At 51.6% G+C, this 19,298-nt stretch overlaps 1 protein-coding gene across 5 annotated transcripts in view; it reads right to left on the bottom strand.

The window, feature by feature from the left end:
- Positions 1-19,298, bottom strand: part of LOC131093967 (opioid-binding protein/cell adhesion molecule homolog) — a 309,438-nt gene that overhangs the window by 12,424 nt on the left and 277,716 nt on the right. For 3 of the 5 annotated variants that reach the window (XM_058041409.1, XM_058041407.1, XM_058041412.1), the window contains 5 exons: positions 12,241-12,473; positions 2,373-2,498; positions 1,959-2,105; positions 1,758-1,878; positions 766-917 (listed from right to left, as the gene is read on the bottom strand). In XM_058041409.1, coding sequence (XP_057897392.1) covers positions 766-917; positions 1,758-1,878; positions 1,959-2,105; positions 2,373-2,498; positions 12,241-12,473 — 779 coding nt within the window. The remainder of the gene's footprint in view (positions 1-765; positions 918-1,757; positions 1,879-1,958; positions 2,106-2,372; positions 2,499-12,240; positions 12,474-19,298) is intronic. The other 2 variants (XM_058041411.1, XM_058041408.1) reach the window with 1 other exon arrangement.

A 19,298-nucleotide genomic window follows, 5' to 3' on the forward strand; every position in this document is an offset into this window, starting at 1 on the left:
ACTCCAAGCTGGTATGGAAACTCTTCTCCCTGTCAACATCTCCTTGAGCCTGCTACCTGACTTCCATCCTCTCCCTCCTGCTGTGGGAAGGCAGGCTCCTGCTGTCCACCCTTGGATTGTGACAGCTCTCTCGGCTTGTCAGAATGCCAAAGGGACATGCCACAGGTACACACCATCTTCCTCAGTGACAGCTGTCCTTGATGACACCATTCCTCAAACACCTCCCTGCCCTGGCCACCTGAATCACCCAGGCTGATGTCACCTGTCCTGCTATTGCCAGTACAACGTGATCACTGCTGGCAGTCCTGCCTGTAGCAAACAAGGGAAACCCCACACCATGCACCCAGAGCGTGTTCTCACCTGTCCCAGGCTCCCTCCTCACCCCTGTGCTCCAGCAAGACCAGGGCTGAGCCGACTGTGGCCAGCTGTGCTGTACACTCAGTGTTGGACTGATACAGATCTCGTCCTCTGAGCATCCTCTGGCAGGACCTCACTGCTCGGGGTTTGTGCTGTTTGGCACCTCGATGCACCAGGAACACCAAATACAGCCAGCTCTGCTCCATCACTCCGCCACTGGTCATCTGCCAGCCTCCTTCTCTTCATCCTCCTCATCATGCTCTTCAAACTCCTCTTCATCCTCCTCATCATGCTCTTCAAACTCCTCTTCATCTTCTTTATCCTCCTTCTCTCCAGATGCCTCCTCTTCACTCTCCTTCTCTTATTCCTCCTTGTCACCTCACCTTTCTGCAGAAAACCAGCACCTACCGTAGAGGATGATGCTGGCGTTGGTGTTGCCCAGCTGGTTTGTGGCCACGCACGTGTAGTTGCCGTAGTCCTTCTCCGAGACGTTGAAGAAGGTCAGCGTGGACAGGCGGCCCTTGCTCTCGATCCGCACTCCCTCCAGCCCGTTTGCTAACCTGCAGAGAAACACAAGAGCAGTGCTGGGAGAACGGGGCTGTGGTGGATCTTACCCTTTCCTGGGCTTCGCACCAGCCAACACCGCTATACGTGTTCCCTCACTGGGCTTGCGCATCCCAGTTTTGAGGACAAACTCTCCATTCCACTCTCCATCCCAGAACCCAGCCTGACCCCTGTGTCCCACAGCCACCATCCCTGGGAGAAACAGCTCTGGGGTTTCCTCAGCTCTTAGCTGAGCACCCACCAAAACGAGTTGATCCCAGCCTTTTTGTGTCACCACATTTCTCTTCACAGAGAAAAGCAAGGCACGATTCTTCCCAAGAATATTTCTGGGTTTCACATTCTCTGAACATCAGAGAAAGAAAACACAATTCTTATCTCATTTGCTGTGCCTGTGTTGCGCAAAAGCAGAATGCAATATGAAGATTGTTTACCCAGAGTGATGGTGTTTTGTTTCCTTGGCCTATCAGGGCCAAGCATGTGTGTGTGTGTGTCAGGACTGTCGGCTGACAGTCATGAGATGACTGCAGTTGTGTGCATTGTTGAGTGCTTGTCAGATTCAGTTTAGATGTAATGTAATATAGTGTAATATAGTATAATAATGTAATAATGCAATATTGAATAATATAGCATAATGTAATATAGAATAATATAGTATAATAAAGGAATTAATTAGCCTTCTGATAAGACGGAGGAGTCCTCCTCATCATTCCTCCTTTGTCAGGGATCCCTCCAAATACTATATTTTTCCACATAATGGCCTCAGACACTGTCATCCCCCTCCACCTCCTCACCTTGTCACCCCAAGGCTGTGGCTACCCTCTGCAGCCCCTCCTCACCTGGTGTCCTCCTTGAACCACTGAAACTCCGCCACGGGGACGGCCGAAGCCTCGCACTGCAGGATGCCCTTCTGGCCCACCGAGGCGCCCGTGTTCTTGGCGTTGGAGATGTACGGCGGGTCTGCAGAGACATCTTGCTGTGTCACACTGGCCCAAGTGCACCCACCCCCCACCATTCATTCCCCTGTGCCCCGCACTCACAGTTGACAGTAACTTTGACTTTCCGCACGTCCGGGACGGCCACGTCGTTGACGGCGCTGCACTCGTACTCCCCGGACTGCTCCCGTGTGATGCCCGTGATCTCCAGGTATTCATCCTCACTCACAAAGGTCTGCCCTGGGGGATGTACTGAACGTGTGGCACCGTCACCCATGGACACCAACACCAGAAGATTCCCTGTGACCCTGTCCTGACACCCCCTGCCCAGGCATCTGGCATCCCCTTCACCCAGGAAGCACTTGACAAGTGCCCTCAGCCCATCCCAGGTCAGCACCTCTGACTGTGAGTCACCTAATGCCACCCTGACCACCTCTATGGGGACAACCATGCATCCCACACAAGCCAGTATGGCCTTTCCTCAGACCCAGGCAGTTCTTCCCCCAAGCAAGGGCTCACCTTTCCCAGAGAGGTGCCGCCACGTGACGGTGGGCTCCGGTCTCCCAAAGGCCAGGCACATGAGGGTCACGCTGCTGCCCTCGTTCACCGTGATGTCCGACGAGATGTTGACAATCTGGGGGGGCACTGCAAGACATAAAGGCCACCAAAGGCACCATCAACACACCAGCTTGCCGGGCACAGGTGGGAGGTCCCAGCCATGAGACCTGTCCCATCGTGTGACGCTGTGTCCCCTCTGTTGCCCTGTCCAGTCAGCAATTCCAGGTCTCCAAACCAGCAATTCCAGGTCTCCAAACCAGTATCTTGGACTGAAGCCAAGCATGGATCTGAGGTGTGGAGGAGTCCACTCACTGCACCAGCCCCCCCATTCCATGGCCGAGACCCCGATAACCAGCTCTCGTTATGGCCTGAGACAAGGCTCATATTTTAGCATATTTATTAAAGCTGTTTAAATTACTGAGCGTCTGCTCCTTCAATACCGGCCAGGGTGATTTATATTACTCTATCCCCAGATACTCCATCTAATAAATAACTTGGCAATCTCCGTGCCCATAAATATCCCTGGCCATGGCAAAAAGCAATTAAAGCTCACTTGCCGATGCTGCTTCCTGGCACTCTGGGCTGTCGGACACAATTCCCTAAAGGGTCTGCACCCCAGGGAGTAAATGAGGCCATATTTAACAACCCTCCCCAAATGAAACACCATACCTACAATGCCAGAAAGGATGCCCCGTGCCCCCTCCCCAACATACTGAAAGCCCAGGTCAAGTGGCATTAGATGTCCAACCCTTGCACCCAGGGCTCTCCCACAGTGCCGGGATTCCAGGATAATCACCTGAAAACCACTGTGGCCAGAACCAGCACTGCCTGCAAGGGAAAGTGGGGCTGTCTGGCTCTCCTTGCACCCCCAGGGAAGCTCTCCTCCCACTCCCAGGGAGATTCTCCCCTCTCCTGGCGTGGGAGAGGCAGCGCAGCAGGATGAGCCACGGCAAAGACGCGGTGCGGTCTCTGCAGCCCTATGGGTTCTGCAAAGCAGTAAATTTCCCAGCAACTTGACACATTAATATAGAAGTACAGTCTGTTATAGCAGAGGGAGATTGTCTGAGTCCTTCAGGGGAAAGCAGCAATCCAAAAATGAAAAGTGTGTGCCGGCAACTGCTGGAAAACGTAGTTAACGCTCGGAGCAGAACCGGCCAACTCTGACAGTGCAGGCACAATGAGCTGCAGGAAGCTGTAAATGGCCCTTCCTCACTCAGACAAGATAACACTAATCCATATTACCAGCATCCTTGCACCTCTCCCCTCCAGTTACAGCTCCTCAAACTGGTACCAGGAACATCTGAAAACTACAACAACATCCAGGACAAAGGTTCCCACAACTGGGGCATTTTTCATTGGAGCCCTGCAAACCAGCCCTCCTCGTGAGCAGTTTTGGTCCAAGATGACATCACCATCATTAGTGGATGCTGAGACCTTGGGATGCCACCCCTGCTCCAGATGGCAGCCTGTCTCTTCCTTGTGTGATTTTGCCTGCAGATGCTGGACTAGAGCAATGATGTGTGATGCATGGCATCAGCAAAATCAGTCATGGTTCTATCCTCGCCCTCCCAGACACCTCCAGCTCAAGGCTGACATCCCTTCCCTTTTCCCTGAGTCCCAAACCACAAGTACAAAATGAGATGCAGAAACTGGTGCTCTGGGCACAGACGTGAGCCTGTCCCCTTCCTGGGCACAGAAACACTTTCCTCCTGTGGAAAAAATTACCACTACCCATCACCACTACAGTCCCAGTGCTCCTATTCGGAAAACCCCAAGCCATACAAACCCACGTATCAGCCTGAAAGCCCTTCCCTTAGCAAAGGATGCTGACACGGACATGCCAGCAGGTCTCACAGTGGGGAATTACATTTCCTGAACATCCAGAGGCAAGGGAAGCACGGTCTGCCCTAATCCAATCAGGAATGTCCCTGAGAGCCAGCAGGGACACTCAGTGGAGGGACACCCATGGACAGTGCGGGGACCCCACAGGGCAGCTCAATACCTGTGACTGCGATCGTTGCCTACGAGGTTACCAGGACATGGAGAAGGACATCAAAGGACCTTGATTACATTTTTATAGATCCCACTGACTGGGCTGTCAAGGATGGTGTCTCAAGGACACGCTGGCTTGCCATGGGAGGAGTGGGTGGAAACTAGGGACACTTAGGGATGCAGGCAGGGTGAATTTGATGGCAAATATGACATGTGGATAAATCCAGCCCTCAGCCACACTCTGTCCATACCATGAGACAGGGATGACCAAGGCATGGCTGCCCTGACAAGCACATCCCACCAAAGCTGCCTTGTCTCAAGGTGGTGACAGCTTGGGATTGGTGCTGGGTGTGGAGTCCAAAGGCTCTCCCATGCCCCATAGATTTCTCTTGTTCCCCTCACAGGGTCAGACAGCCCTGCTAATGCCTTGGAGCCCTCCAGCATGACTGTGGGTGCTATTCCTTGTCCTCTACCTGCTGGCAGCATCTTTCCCTGAATTACCTTTGTTCTCAGTATTTCCCTCCCTCTGCCCTATACAGCTGCAGTGAGAAAAACAGGGCAGAACACCATCTCAATCCCCTTTTATCCACAGTCCTTCCTCACAGAAGTCTACAGCTATAAGCAAATTGAATAAAGAATAAATCCTGAGGAAGCGACGAGCGGCATGGTCTCACCGGAGCGACGAGCGGCGCACAGAGGGTTTCGTCAGCCCTGCGTAGTATTAATCACAGGGAAGTTAATGCATAAGGTTTGGTAAGCCAAAAAATACATTTGCTCTGTAATTTCTTGTTTGTTCAGAAAGCCGGTGAGAGAAATTGAACGTGAAAGCGATGCCACTAAATTCAATAACAATAAGCCTGTGATTTATCTCCATCCTTTACCACTCGAGACCTGCACTGCCTGATGTGCAAATCCACGCTCTCTGTGGGACCTGGGCATGTGCCAGTGTCTGCCACCACCTCTGGGGAGTGTGAGGTGCAATCCCTCCCTTCACCTCACAGACTGGGCCCTATGGGGCTGGCCATGGGATCACACCTTGGTGACACCGCCATGTCCTGTGCGATAGTCGGGATATCTGTGGGACTCTCCCCAGTACGTTCCATACCACACGTGCTCTGGACACCAGTGGTGGCTTTGCACTCATTGTCCCATCTGGAGACAAAAGCAACAGGAAAGCTCAGACCTGGAGAGCCACTACCAGCTGTTGGAACTCCGTACATCCCTCCGGGTGTCCAGAGTTGCTGGGGCCCCTGCTGGGGGGCTCAGAGACCCTGGCACACAGCTCAGAACACCTGTGGGTTTGATTATGAGCCGTGGAGCAAATTACCAGCTTTGTATGAAGACCTGAAAGTCACAGAAGTTTGAATAGTATAATAATAAAATTATCACAGGGTGGAAATGTAGATTTTGCGATTTTTGGAATGGGGGTTTTGGGGACAAGATGGAGGAACTCGGGTGTGTCCAGCCTTTCTTCTTCTTTTTCTTGGTCTCCATCTTCTGCTGTGATGGTGGCACTTTGAGATTGGTTTAGAGTAGAAGCTCAATGTCTAACATAGGTGATAGGTATTGGAAAGTAATTGTAAACATTGAACATGTAGTTTTTAGTATAAAGACATAACACTGCCCCGGGGGCAGGGAGAATGCCTTGGACTGTCTTGCTGAGCTGACCTCCACAGGGCAGGAGAAAATATTTTATAGATAAGATACAATAAACAACCTTGAGACCAAGAAATGAAGAGCCCTAACTCCTTCTTCAACCACCAGGCTGGGAAAAGAGACTTTCAGACTTTTCTCAGGGTCACTCTGAGCAGCGAGAGACCCCAACAACCAGACACCCAAGGGTGAGGAGGGACGGTCCCTGCCCTGACAGACGACTCTTCCCCGCTAAAGCACGCGGGGAGCAAACAGCACCTCGGGAATGGCTGCGTGCTCGGGGGCCGCACATGACGGTGACGCACACGGCCGTGTGCAGGCTGACTCATCCCCGGAGTGCCCATCCCTACCCCAGCCACTCGCCGCCGTGGCCCTGGATTATTTTTAGCTGCCAGATCATTACTGCTGCACGCCTCGGAGGAGCGGAGAGTCTGCATGAGCACAGCGGCTGACACATGCAACTGATGTCCCTCCTCCACATCATTAGCTCCTAATCCATTAAAAGAGATGTCTTCCTACGCTGCTGATAAGGGGAGATGATGGATAACTATGGGTTCTTCAGACTGCCGGGCAACAGCCACTTGTCCACCCCTACCTGGGGGACAAGTCCCCATAGGGACAGCAGAGAGGGACATCTCATCTTCGGAGCTCTGAAGCCTCCATGGACACTGTCACACCTGCAGCACATTGTGTTTCTGCCCTGGCACCTCCCTTCCCACCCCCTCACACATTTCCTGTTTTGGCGAGATGCAGCATTCATGCAGCTCCCTCGCCTCTGCAGCTGCAGTGTCCAGCTGTGTCCTGTGACAGGTGATGCTGCCACCAGCAGGGAGAGGGACTGTCGCCCTAGCAGGGGTCGGATACCTGCAGGAGATGGCACTGCCTGCCTTCCCAGCACCCCAGCTGCCTATAGCCCCAGGCATCTCCAGCTCTGCACAAGCCTCCCCGGCACAGGCAGGATGGGGCTGTCAGAGGTGTCACTGTGCAAGGTCTCATTAGCGTACAGAAAGTCAGCACAAAGGAGGCAAATATGCTGAAAACTCACATTTTGCCTGTGCCTTCCATCTCCCTCGCTGATGAGAAGCACAGCAGGGTGGCACCAGGGCCTCCTCTAGTCCCTGTGTGTCTGCTGAAGGCACCTGCAATACGAGACCTTCCCTAGAACAGCTCCTGTCTGGGGCTGATGGCCTTAAATGGGGCACCTGAGAGCCAGCTCCTGGCTGGCAGATGGAAATTGATGCTTTCACTCTCTCTAACTCACTGCTTTTGGGGTTCAGGAGATACCTGCAAGGACACACAGGGTAACCCTGTGAAAATACACCTCAGTGTTCCCACAGGGGGAGCTGACTGGGGCAAGGAGGTGACATCAAGAGTTTTAACAACATGTTGCTGCTCAGCAGCGATGATGATCATCTCTGATCGAACCATTGTGGTGACAGCCCTGTCTGAGAGGCTCATCAGAGCTGATTTTATTGAGATAATGGATTAAGCACTTCTAAAAGCTACAGTTTGGTCAACAAAATGATTTTTGTCAAATTTCCCTGCCAAGCGAGCCGCGTGTCACGGCCTCACATTTTCTACAGGCACTCAATTTTGGTAATATTGTTCCTTTTGCCTTTGCTTGAGGTCTTGAACACCCTCTTTTCACAGCATTCCCCCAGTGAAACACCCTCTGTGGGATCTCTGTGGCATTTACAGGGAGGAACACGGCAAAAATTAAATACAGGCACTGAGCACCCTTTTCCAGGTGGAGCCACCTGACGGCTCGCAGTGCATCCTTTTTCTCCAAGTTTTCATGTTGAGACAGGGAAAGCAATAAAACCGAAACTCACAGTGTTATACCTACTGTGTAACCACCTGTCAGTAAATTTATGAACAATTAGGAAGTGAGAGTGCTTCCCAGGGAGCTATTTGTGCACGAGCTAAAACGTTCTTTCTGTTCAGAAATATAATGGGGAAACAACTTCACCAGTTCTCCCTCCTCTCCTACAGTTTTGTTTTTTTGCAGTAATTAATCATCTGTTGCTGCTGGTCCCTGTGGCACATCCTGATGGCTCCTTTTCACCAGTTTCAGGCAGCTTTGAGACTGGGAGCCCAAGGATGCTGTCAGGTGGACCCCATCCTGCCCCTTTCCCATTCTCCCATCTAGATTTTGGGTTGGCATGTCATGGGGCAGTGGCTGTTCCTGTCTGGCCAGTGTGTGCTGTTTTCTGCCTGCCAGTCTGACTCTTCCTCCTTCCAGACCTTCCCCCTCTCCCTGCCCTCACTCTTTCATTTCTCCCCTTTGCTGCCTCCTGCCCTTTTGATGCTCTGGTGCTTTTCTGTGTGCTCACATTTCCTTCTCTCTTTCCTTTGTTCTAGGAACTCTGGGCTTTTCTTCTCATCCTTTTTTTCTTTTGTTTTTTTCCCCCTCTAGTTGCTTCCTTCTTCAAACTTTGCCGTTCCTTCCAGATTTTCTTTGGGCTGCTTTGTCTTTGAATTCACTATTACATTGCTCCTGCATCACCTTCATTTGGCTGTTTTCACTCTCTTGCCCATCCTCTGCCTCTTCAGGGAGGAAGGAAGGTTGAGATAGGGGTTTGGCTGCAACTTTTCATCCAACCTTTTCTCTTTAGAGAAAAAGGTCTCCGTGGGGATGGCTTGGTGGGAGGTGGGGGATGGCCCTTTGAGAGCCCCAAGGAGCCCCAAGGAGTTGTTATCAGAAGGGAAAAATAAAAGTCTCAATTTGGTTTTGAAACACTCAAGGAGAAGCTACATCTGCACTGGCGCTGCTTTGAGAGGTGGTGAGTGAGACACGGGAACAGCTCCAGGCAAGCATCCCTAGATGCATTTGGATAATGCACCCTGTAAATGAAGGCCATGGCCCTTCCAAACCTGTCCTGGTTCCCAGGGCGAGGAAAGCAGCAAACACCAAGACAGAAAATGGATTGTGCCAACCAGAAACAAGAGAAACAATGCCAACAGCTGGGAGAGGCTTCAGTATGGTGAGTAGGATCAAGGCAGTAGAGGGAAGGGTTCTTTAAATGAATCAGGAACAGAGGAAATACCAAAGACCACTGTTAAGGGATGACCAGCACCAATGCTCACCACCAAAATCTCCACCAGAAGGGACCCAAAGCTCACAGCCTCCACCAAAACATTGATGCAGAGCTCTACATTTTGGACTGAAGTACAACCTGAAGCAGCCCAAGCCACGAAGGAAGGAGTGTTCCTGTCTACCCCATTCCTCAGTCCAAAAACCATCCTGCAGCATGACGCCATTAAGGTCTCCTGGCTCCTCCTTGCAAGCCTGCACCTCCCAGGAGCTCTCTCTCTCCCCCTTATTGAGAAGTGGCCTCCACACTGCTCATCCCAGAGGCAGGAGGGCTCACCAAGGTCCACCCCACTTCAGCTCCACTCCAGCCTTTATGACAAGAGGAGGATGGGGTGGCTCATCTTCTGCTTATATGAGCTTAAATGCCTGTTCTCTCTCCATCCCAAACTCTCCCCAGAACACACCAGCGTGCCATAAACACCGCATCTATCTCTGAAAGCATCCATCCCTTCATCACGAGGCAGCTCCTGACAGAAAGAGGAAAAGGGAGACAAAAAAAAAAAACCCTCTGGCTTCCTGCCATCTACGCTGTTAACGGCTGTTGCAATGAACCAATGCAAGAGACATATTAATAGTGCTACTAAGAGACACATTTACTGTTGACGGCGATTCCCTGGCAGATTTATTGCTGGGTTGCTGGGAGGGAAGGCCGGGCCCCTCAGCAGCACAATTAAAACCCAATTGAACATGGGCACAAAGAATCAATACTCTCTCCGGCCAACTTATAGTTTTGCAAAATACAAATAGAAATTAATTGACCTGAATATAGTTGCTAACTGGTCATTACTGCGTGTTTGGCATCCTGTTGGCACAATGAGGGCAAGAAAGAGAGGACAGACCTAAACCTCAATTTTGAAGCCAGAAACAGGGCTTTGCTCCCATCCCTGTAAAGGGTGTGCTCTGCTTACAGAAACAGCCATGACTAAATCCATCTTTGGAAAATCATTCCTTTTGTCTCAGCACTGAGCAAAGGACTGAGAGTTGCTCCCCCTCACAAAAATCACAATTTAGCCATGAAGGAACTGCAGTGGAGTGAATGATAGAATGGCTTGGGTCAGAAGTGACCCTAAAGATCATCTTATTCCATCCTGTGCCATGGGCAGGGACACCTTCCACTAGACCAGGTTGCTCCAACCTGACCTTGAACACTTTCAGGGATGGGGCAGACACAGCTTCTCTGGGAAACCTGTGGCAGGATCTCACCAATCTCACAGGAAGGAATTTCTTCTTTACATCAAGCCTAATTTTCCTCTCTTTCAGCTTGTACCCATTATTCCTTTTAACTACAATTCCTGATGAAGAGCCCCTCTTGACTTCTTTGTAGGCTCCTCCAGATCCTGGATGGCTGCTATGGCATCTCCATGCAAGCTTTTCTTCCTCAGGCTGAACCAAGAACAGAGCACAGGAGGATTTGCCTCTCTCATCACCACCTTCAAAGGCGCCTACAGATGGATTTTCTCAGCTGGGCAAACCATGCGGTTTGAGCTTAACTCATTGAAAAGGAAGTACAGACACTGCTCAGCATGGACCACTTGACCCGTGCCTGCACCCCCAGTTCCTCTCGTGCTTCCCTCCAGCTGTGCAGGAGTGACGCTGCTGAGAACCACAGTCATTGCTGCAGTGGGAGCAATTCAACAGGACTTGCTCACATCAGGAAAAAAACCTTCTCCAGCATATTTAGGAATGCCTCACCACCAGACCACCACTCTGGACACAAAATCTCTCTCACCTTCACCTGGCTGTGCCTGCATCACCCTGAGAAAAGGGTGAGGGCAGCGGGTGCTGAGCGCCGCCGCCAGTTCACCTGATTTCATTAGGTGCAAAGCACTCGGATACTTCACCGCTGTTGACTGGATGGATTAGCACGATTAGAGAGCAGACAGGATAAACAGATTAAACCTCACAGATGGACAGCTCACACACAGCTCGAAAAGGAGGAGAGGGACAGCTCCGAACAAGGAGATGGAGGGATGCTTCCAGTGGATCTCCTCTCCCCTCTCCCTGAGGTGAGGCCTCCCTTTCTTCACCACAGCCTCGTGCACACAGTCTGGGGCTTCCCAACACACTCCCACAGCCACCAGGCAGGAAAACCTGTTGGATGGGTGACCACAATCAACCCCTGCCTCTAGGCAATGAGGGGGGTACATAAATACATACATAACTCTGTTGGGGGCTTCTCAGAGACGTGTCGAGGCTGAGAAAGTTTTCAGATTTGCTCATTGCAAAATCAATACCCATCAGCTGTTTGAAATTAAAGGAAAGATTAGGTCCTGGTTTTATACACGCTTTATTGTATTCCGAGAGCTTTCTACTCAGCCAAATAAATCTTCTTTAAGAGGATTAGGAAACTTTCATTATCTTTATCTAACCTGAACTAACACTAACTCTGAAAAATTAATCTAGAGACCGGACAAAAGCCAGTAGCTGGTGCAAAGCCGCAAGAATCCAGAGGCAGCATCCATCAGAGAGCTACTGGTCCCTCTGATCTGCCAGCACCTGGATCCCCCCATCAGAACAGCCTCAGAACACTGCTTTGCAACTCAACACCATCTGCTATATTAATAGACTTGCCTGTGAGGCCCTGTGCCAAGAGCCCTTCATGGCCCCACAGAGATTTCGACCTCTCTCCCAAAAGCACAGAGCCTTGTGCTGCTGGGATCTGCCTCTCCTCTGTGCCTGGCAGCACATTGCTTTTGGCTCTCCTGAAGCACTTCAAACACCTGCTTGAGCACCTTACTAACAAATCCCTGATGGAGCAAGCTGAGCAACATGGTTCCAAGCAGTGGAGACAAGTCAAATTCACAGCACGGACAGGCAAAGGGGGAATAAAGAAGAGCTCAGCAACCCCACGCCAGTTCTCAGGTGTCCTCTGCCTCGTGTGACAACTGCACAACACAGCAAGGCTGAGACAATGCACGCTCATCTCCTCCCTGGCATGGTGGGCACTTGTCCACACCACTGTTCCCATGCCATGCAATCTCTGAAGCAGCTCCAACTCAACCACCAAGAGGGCCTCCAAACCTTTCCCAAGTCCAGGCAGCCTTCCAGACCAAACCACCCTGCAACAGCACGAGGCACACTCAGACCTACCTTGCACGATGAGGTGGACGCGTGAAGTCTTGGGGTGATTGTCTGTCTGCACAGAGCAGGTGTAGGGGCCCTCATCGTAAATGTCCACGTTGTGTATCTTGATGCTGTACTGGGTCTTGGTGTTGGACAGGATGACCACACGGTTGTCTATAGACCACTTGTCATTGCCGGCATACAGGATGGTGCTGCGGTTCAGCCACGCTACCCGCGTGACCCGCTCATCCACAGTACACCTGCAGGGGACACACAGAGGGTCACACACCTGGAACGGGACACACACAGAGCATCCCGGGTCCCAAAAAGGGACGGGAGCAGGATGGGAGGGTGGCTCCCCAGCTCTGCCATGCTGTGGCCGTGCTCCCTGTTTCCACATCCCCCATCACGTGAGATTTCACATAAACAGCAGGTTTGCCCGAAATAAAACCTCCCTTTTTCTTTTACACACAACTGGGGAACCACAGACAAAATTTCCATTGCTTGATCTCTGCAAGCCAGGCAGACCATCTCTTCTCACCCACCTCCACAGCCCCCCTTGCCTTTGCTGTGCACTGAGAATTCCAGATGAAGCTGTAAAATGTGCTGACAGTTCAGCTTGTCGGCACAGCCCTCGAGCCATCCCCGGGGTGATAAACACCCCCACTGCTGGGGACAGGGGCCACAGCACACGCACAGGGAGAGGGGAAGAAGAGAAACAGCCGGAGACGGCCAAGCCAGCACATGGGGAAGGGAAGGGAACATTTGGATAAGCAGCTGTAAATCCTACAAGTGCCTTGAAAACACAACGCGGTCGTTTCCATTATTTATTTCCTGCCTGGCTCCCACCCTCCCTGCTCTGAGACGTGCAGGAGCTCGGCAGCTCCGGTCCACGGCGCTGAGTTACACTTGGCAAGGAATGGGATGGGGGGGAAGAGAATTTAAATGTTCCTGGAAAACATGGCTTTTTCATGCTTTTTGATAGATTCTTCTCCATCTATCTACTTGTGGCCTTCTCTGCTGCTGCCATGGTATCTGCAGCAAAAGATCTGAGTGTTTGGTTAAATTAAGAGCCCAGCATCCCTTGGGAGCTTCACCTTTGTCACATGAGGACCAGGCTAGGGAAGCTTTCTCTTGGCATGAAAAAAAAAGAAAGGGAAATCAAGCTAGACATGAGCTAGTGCCAGCAGTGGCAGACCTGCCGCAGCCCAAGATTGTAGGAAAAGGCACCTACAGTCAATCAAGGAACTCGTGCGAGTCCCTCTCCACATGCCTGTAAATTCAGAGAGCAGCTGGGAGGCTGTTCCTGTCCTCATCCCCTTTGCAGTGCCTCTCCTGCCCAGGCTCTGGGGGTGTTATATGTCTCCCTTGCTGAGATCGCAGAGCATCACCTCGATCGAGATTATTAATCGGGCGCAGGGAAGGGGCGATACTTGGCATGCTTGAGGGTCCCCCCGGGTGCTCGGTTCAGAGGAATGAGCCATATATTCTCCTGCAAACGAGTAATTTTCCCCTTGCAGGAGCTGTATGTCTCTGCCAGCCACATCACGTATGGACTCAGGGAAAGACGGATGGTGTTCCATGCCTGCCACGGCACCATCAGCACAAGGGGACCCTGCCTGGTGTCAGACCTGCCCTGGTGCCAGCTTGGCTTTGCCAGACCAGGGCAGTCTAGTGCCAGCAGACAGCATTGTCCTTGTCAGGAAACCAAGCCCTCTCTTCCTTCAAATTAACTGGGGGAGAGCTAAGCACAGCCGAGTAAAGTTCGGCCCTGGGGGATTCCAGTCTAGTGGACTATTACTGCTGTCTCACTTCATTATAATGAATAATAAAGAGATACTTACACACGGCTTCTGTAAATTATTCATTGCGTGCACTGAAAAATCAGGGCAGCAATATGTAAAACAGACAACTTGCATGTCTGCGCTCATATAAATATCCAGACTACAGCCCTGCGAGGTACTCTCGGGTCCCCTCATTAGGGGTGAAGCACAAGGACTCGGGTTTGAAGTGACAGGGATGAGACGCTCGTGCTGGCGCTGAGTACGTTCCACTGTTGCTGCCCAGCTTCGGCTGGTGCATATGGGATGTATTTCCTGAGGAGATCTGGGGTGGTCCAGGACACCTGAGAGCTGGGGTGGTTCATTCTGCATTTACATCTCACACTTACATCTCAGAGCTGCACTGCACGAGCACCCAGGGATGCCGCAGGTGGACACTCACAGGAGAGAGGGCAAGGACAGCATCACCCTGCCTTGTCCCTGGTACTGGTGATGGGTACTGCCCCCAAAACCACTTGGAATGAGCAGGAAGCAGCAACCTGGAGACCTCTGTAACAAACCCATGCCAAGAACAAGGGGCTAAAGGCTCCTCCTTCCCATCCCTCCAGCCCACTCTTCAGTCACTGCCACTCAATAGCAAATTTAGGACCAAGTTTCTTTGGCTTTGTGCAGCCTCATGTTCCTCTCCACTGGAGCCCAGACTGTCCCCTGCAGCTACAGACAGCCAGACAAAAAACAGACCTCCTGTGCCTCCTGGGAACGTGTCAGAACCACCACCAGCAGAAAAATCCCATCCATCAGCTGGCACAGAGCACATGGCATTCCTGCAGGCACCTTCTCAGCTAACCTCACTTTCCCACTGCCAGTTTTCCTGTTCCCTGGCAATTGGCACTACAAAGAGAATACTGATGGATACCTTGGCACAAGGATCACCTCATCAGCTTCTTTACCTGTCTGGGAAAGTGATCTCCATTAGCTGCTAAGCTGACGGCACTCGCTTGTCTGCTGAGCCGTCTTTGCTCCCCATTTCCAATTGACCAGGATTATGATAATGTCTCCAGTAAGCAAACAGGTAAAGAGACTTCTGCAAAGTGTTTAGATAAAGCAGACAAGCTCTGACAAAGCTGGATAATCAAGCAGGCCAGGAGGTTTCCCTTGAAGGGATCTAATTAAAACCAAAGACAAACTCCCATTAACAGTTTCCTGAAGGCGCCGTATCCATCTCTAGAAACTGCCTTACCAGTCCAGAAGGGACAAAAGACAATAAAGTGCCTGTCACATGGGAAGGGAATAAACTTATTCCGGCTCTGCAGTTCACCTGGAGAAAGCCCATCAGCAAGGCAGGGGGAATATCTCGGGAATGGTATCATCAGTCCCCAGCATACGCTGCATGCCAGCACCCCCACACATCCCTTCTTTGCACATTGTGACCAGTGCCATCAGCTCCTCCATCTCTGCATACCACTTACACCCTCATTGCCTCTGAGCAGAGACTTTTCACTGTCTGTAACCCTTCAGCTTCCTCCAGCCACTGCTGCTCTCCTCCAGAGTGGCTGGGGAGCTCTGGATGCCAGGCTTTGCTGGAGCTCCCCACACTGTTCACAATGATACATGTGGGCTCTCTAAAGCTCCATCTCCTGAGACCCATACTGATCCCCTCACTCTGCAGGAGGATGAGAGCTGCTGCAGGGATCCCAGTGCTCCACCAGAGATGAGGGTGATGAACCTGAACGCAGCAGCGTGAGAAGATGCATGAGGGTGGGAGCTGGGGGCAGCGGCGCTGTGCTGCTTCCCCTCTAATTGCCCCTATTCCTCATTCTTAAATGCTAATTTTGAAGTTTGCCGTGGGATTATTTCACTTAGTGTCAACAATACAGATAGCTCTGCTGACGTGCTCTTTGTGTGTGGTGGCACACAGTGCCTGTCTCCCTCCTCCTGCACCTATTAGGAGAGACCCCACATAGCTCCCACAGCAGGCTCCTTCCCAGCCCCATCAATGAGCCCTGACAGCGCCTCTCCTATGTGTGGGTTGAGCCATAACACCCTCCACCTCCTCCTGCCTTCTCTGACCATGTCACAGACCTTTCCTGCACTGCTGACTCGGCTGAACACGAGGGAGAAGCCTGGGGCTGCCCTCAATGCCTCCCCCATGGTGAGGGAAATACTGTGTCCAGGGTCAGCACAAGTTTTCTGGCAGTAATTTGGAGGGACAAACAGCACACAAAGAGTTGGAGCCATACAGGAAGTCTTGCAAAACCCTCTCCATGGGTGCAAAATATTCTGAGGAATGGGATATAAAGGACTCCAAAATGTTGATGCGCATCCTGAGAAACCCAGGGGACATGTTTGTACCTGAAGCGCCAACATCACTGGTCCCTGTTCATGCCAAGAGGCTGGGGGATGGATCAACCCAAATTTGTTGTCCGTTTTTTGGACTCATGATGGGATTTTTGGGGTTGTCCAGCACAGAGCCAGGATGTGGGCCTAATGATCCTTGTGTGTCCTTTCCAGCTGAGGATATTTAATGATTCTAGGATTCAAACCTCTCCTGTTTCCTTGTTCAGGCCAACAGTGCTCTACTTTTGAACTCCTCTATGGCCCTTCAACCCCAAACTGCTTCTCTCTCTTGTAGGTAACATGTCTCGTCAGGATGACAAATGGAGATGCCAAAACCAGTTGCAAACTTGCTGGCTGACCCAGTTTTCAGCAGCTAAAATAGCTCACCCAGATCGGGAGTGAAGCCCCTCGACAGCAACCAGGTGATGCTTCACCCTGGGAAACCTCCAACCAAAAATGCCTGTCACAGGGGCAGAACAAACACCCTTGTCTTTGAGAAGAAATTGTTAATTACATTTGCCAGGGACTCCTAATGGGATTTCTCCTGCACTTCCAATATTCGCCCTGGCTACACAGTTAAGGGGCACCGGATGTTTTTTACTCTGGGCGGCTGGAGAAAAGGCAGAGGAGATTTATTTGTAATCATCGGAAATAAACACATTTCCTCAGAAGTAAACACAAAAGAACAGAACCTGGCTGGGCTCCCACTTCATTCAAGATGCAAATGAGAAGCAGGCCATCAAAACATTGCAGCTCCCCTAATCCTCTCCCAACAATGCAACCCGCCACATTATCTGCAGGGACAATGGCATCTGTGCCATGTGACGGCAGGTCTCACATGGCAGCTCCCGAGGGCAGGACTGTGCCACCTGAGCTTCCCTCACTGCCTTCCATGCTGTTTATTCAGGGGTGGAGGGCTCAAGGCACTTTTCTTTCATCATGCTCCTGTCCACTCTGTCCCTGAGGCACCCGCAGTGTCCCTTCGTCCCTCTCTCCCATCCTTCTCAGTGGCTGGATGTGGAGGGCACACCTCCATGCCATCCCAGCACCCCAAGGACAGACACCACAGCTTCATGCCATCCCAGCACTCTGAGAACAGAAAGCATAGCTCCACACCATCCCTACGCCATTCCAGCACCCTGAGAACAGACAGCATAGCTCCACACCATCCCCACACCATCCCTGCACTCCCGATGCATCAGCACACCCATACCCACTGGGGGAAATCAAGGAGCATGGGGTGTGCCAGAGCTTGGCCAGCCCAAACAGTTCTCCTTTTCTCTGTAACATTCCTCCCTCCCCACCATACACCACTCAGCCGCTGCCTCCTGCAAAGCCACACACAACTGCAAGTTTAATTAACTGTCTGGCCCCACTGCTACTGCTCCAATTCCCCAAGAGCTCCCAGTGCTGTTCAAACACACTCCAGGCCATTGGAAAACCTGTTCCCTCCCCAAAACCCCCTGCCCAAAGCCCCCCAAGGGCTATGGGACACTTCTGCCCTCTCCAGAGGCTCGGGGCTTCACAGGGAGGGTTTGTCCCTGGTGGTTCCTCTGCAGTGGCAGTTTGCCCACCAGCAGGCACCAGAATAGGAGCTGCTCCCTGTGAAAAATCAAAGCCCAAATTGATACATTAGCGACTGCTAAATATAAAATATCCATCTGCAAAGATAATAAGCCTGTGAGGGCAGAGGCTGTCGAGTTGCTCCATTTCAGATAGTTTAATGGTGTTTTGGTCCATGACTGCAGCTCCCAGACATTAGAATGATAACAAGATGATGAGGAGGGCGGGAGCCGTCTGCGCGAGGCATCAGAAGTCAAGACAATGCTCACTACGCAGTCCCTGAGGGGTCCATGTCACACAAAACACTGGCTGCTCTGTGCCCAGCTTCCACAGGGCTTTGGGTGGCCTCTGTGACAACCCAGCACATGCAAAAGCTGCCTAGGGGCTGCTGCCAAGCTTGAGCTGGCAATAATCCAGGGAAGGAGTTCTGAGCCCCGTGGAGTCAGGGGTGGACCTGGGTACCACTGCAGGTGGCACAGAGAGATGCTAAAGCTGATGCAGGCATAGCTGCGCTGCAGAGGGCTTAAAAGCAATCCTAGTTTGAAGAGGGAAGGGATGCCCAGTGAGGTGAGCTGCTGCACGGTGCCCCCTCTGACAGATCACATCTTCTCCCCAAAGCCATTCACGGGATTTTCTGAATTAATGCTCCACATCGAGCAAATCCAGAAACAGTCAGCTCTGTTAAAGCGAGCCAGGCTTTGCCTCCACTTCGTAAAGCCCTTCTTTCACTCCTCATTGCTCCTACTTCAGCTTGCAGGGACACACCTCACCCTGACAACATCATTGGCAAGGGAAAGGGGGGCTGGGCAAAGTCAGGCACTCCTCCCAACCTGATTTTCCCTTGTTTCTGACACAGCACTGCATCAATATCCGTGCCCAAGTGCCGGGATGCTCCCCCCGTGTGGTAGGGAAGGTCAGAAGGCATTAGCCTAAGCCCCAACAGCCAACAGCTGTTATTAGCTCAGGAGAAATCTTCATAAGGAAATATGAGGTGGCAGCAAAAGAAATAAAGCGGAAGGCCTTTGGATGGAGCAAATAAATGGGAATGTTTATAGAGCAGGTGGCACGTAAATGCTTCCATCAGAGGCAGTCGATGCTGGCGGCCACACCTCATCTCACAAAGACAGAGATGAAAATGAAGGCACTGAGCAGGGGCAGCCAGGCCAGCAAAACCACAGAAACTGGAAGAAGTACAGAAAAGCATCTTTCCTTGCCGAAAATGATTGCACTTTCTCCCTAACACAGCCAGGCATTTATTTCACACTTCTCCATGGTCACTTGGCCATGCTGTGGTTTGAAGAAGGCTGGGACATCTTCCCAGCTCTTCTCCAAAAAGACAGTCACCATCCAGCAGCATTTACCATCGAGGCATCAGTACCTATCCTAAGAAACATGGGCAGAGAG

Source organism: Melospiza georgiana, chromosome 27, assembly GCF_028018845.1.
Source record: "Melospiza georgiana isolate bMelGeo1 chromosome 27, bMelGeo1.pri, whole genome shotgun sequence".
Classification (NCBI taxonomy): Eukaryota; Metazoa; Chordata; class Aves; order Passeriformes; family Passerellidae; genus Melospiza; species Melospiza georgiana.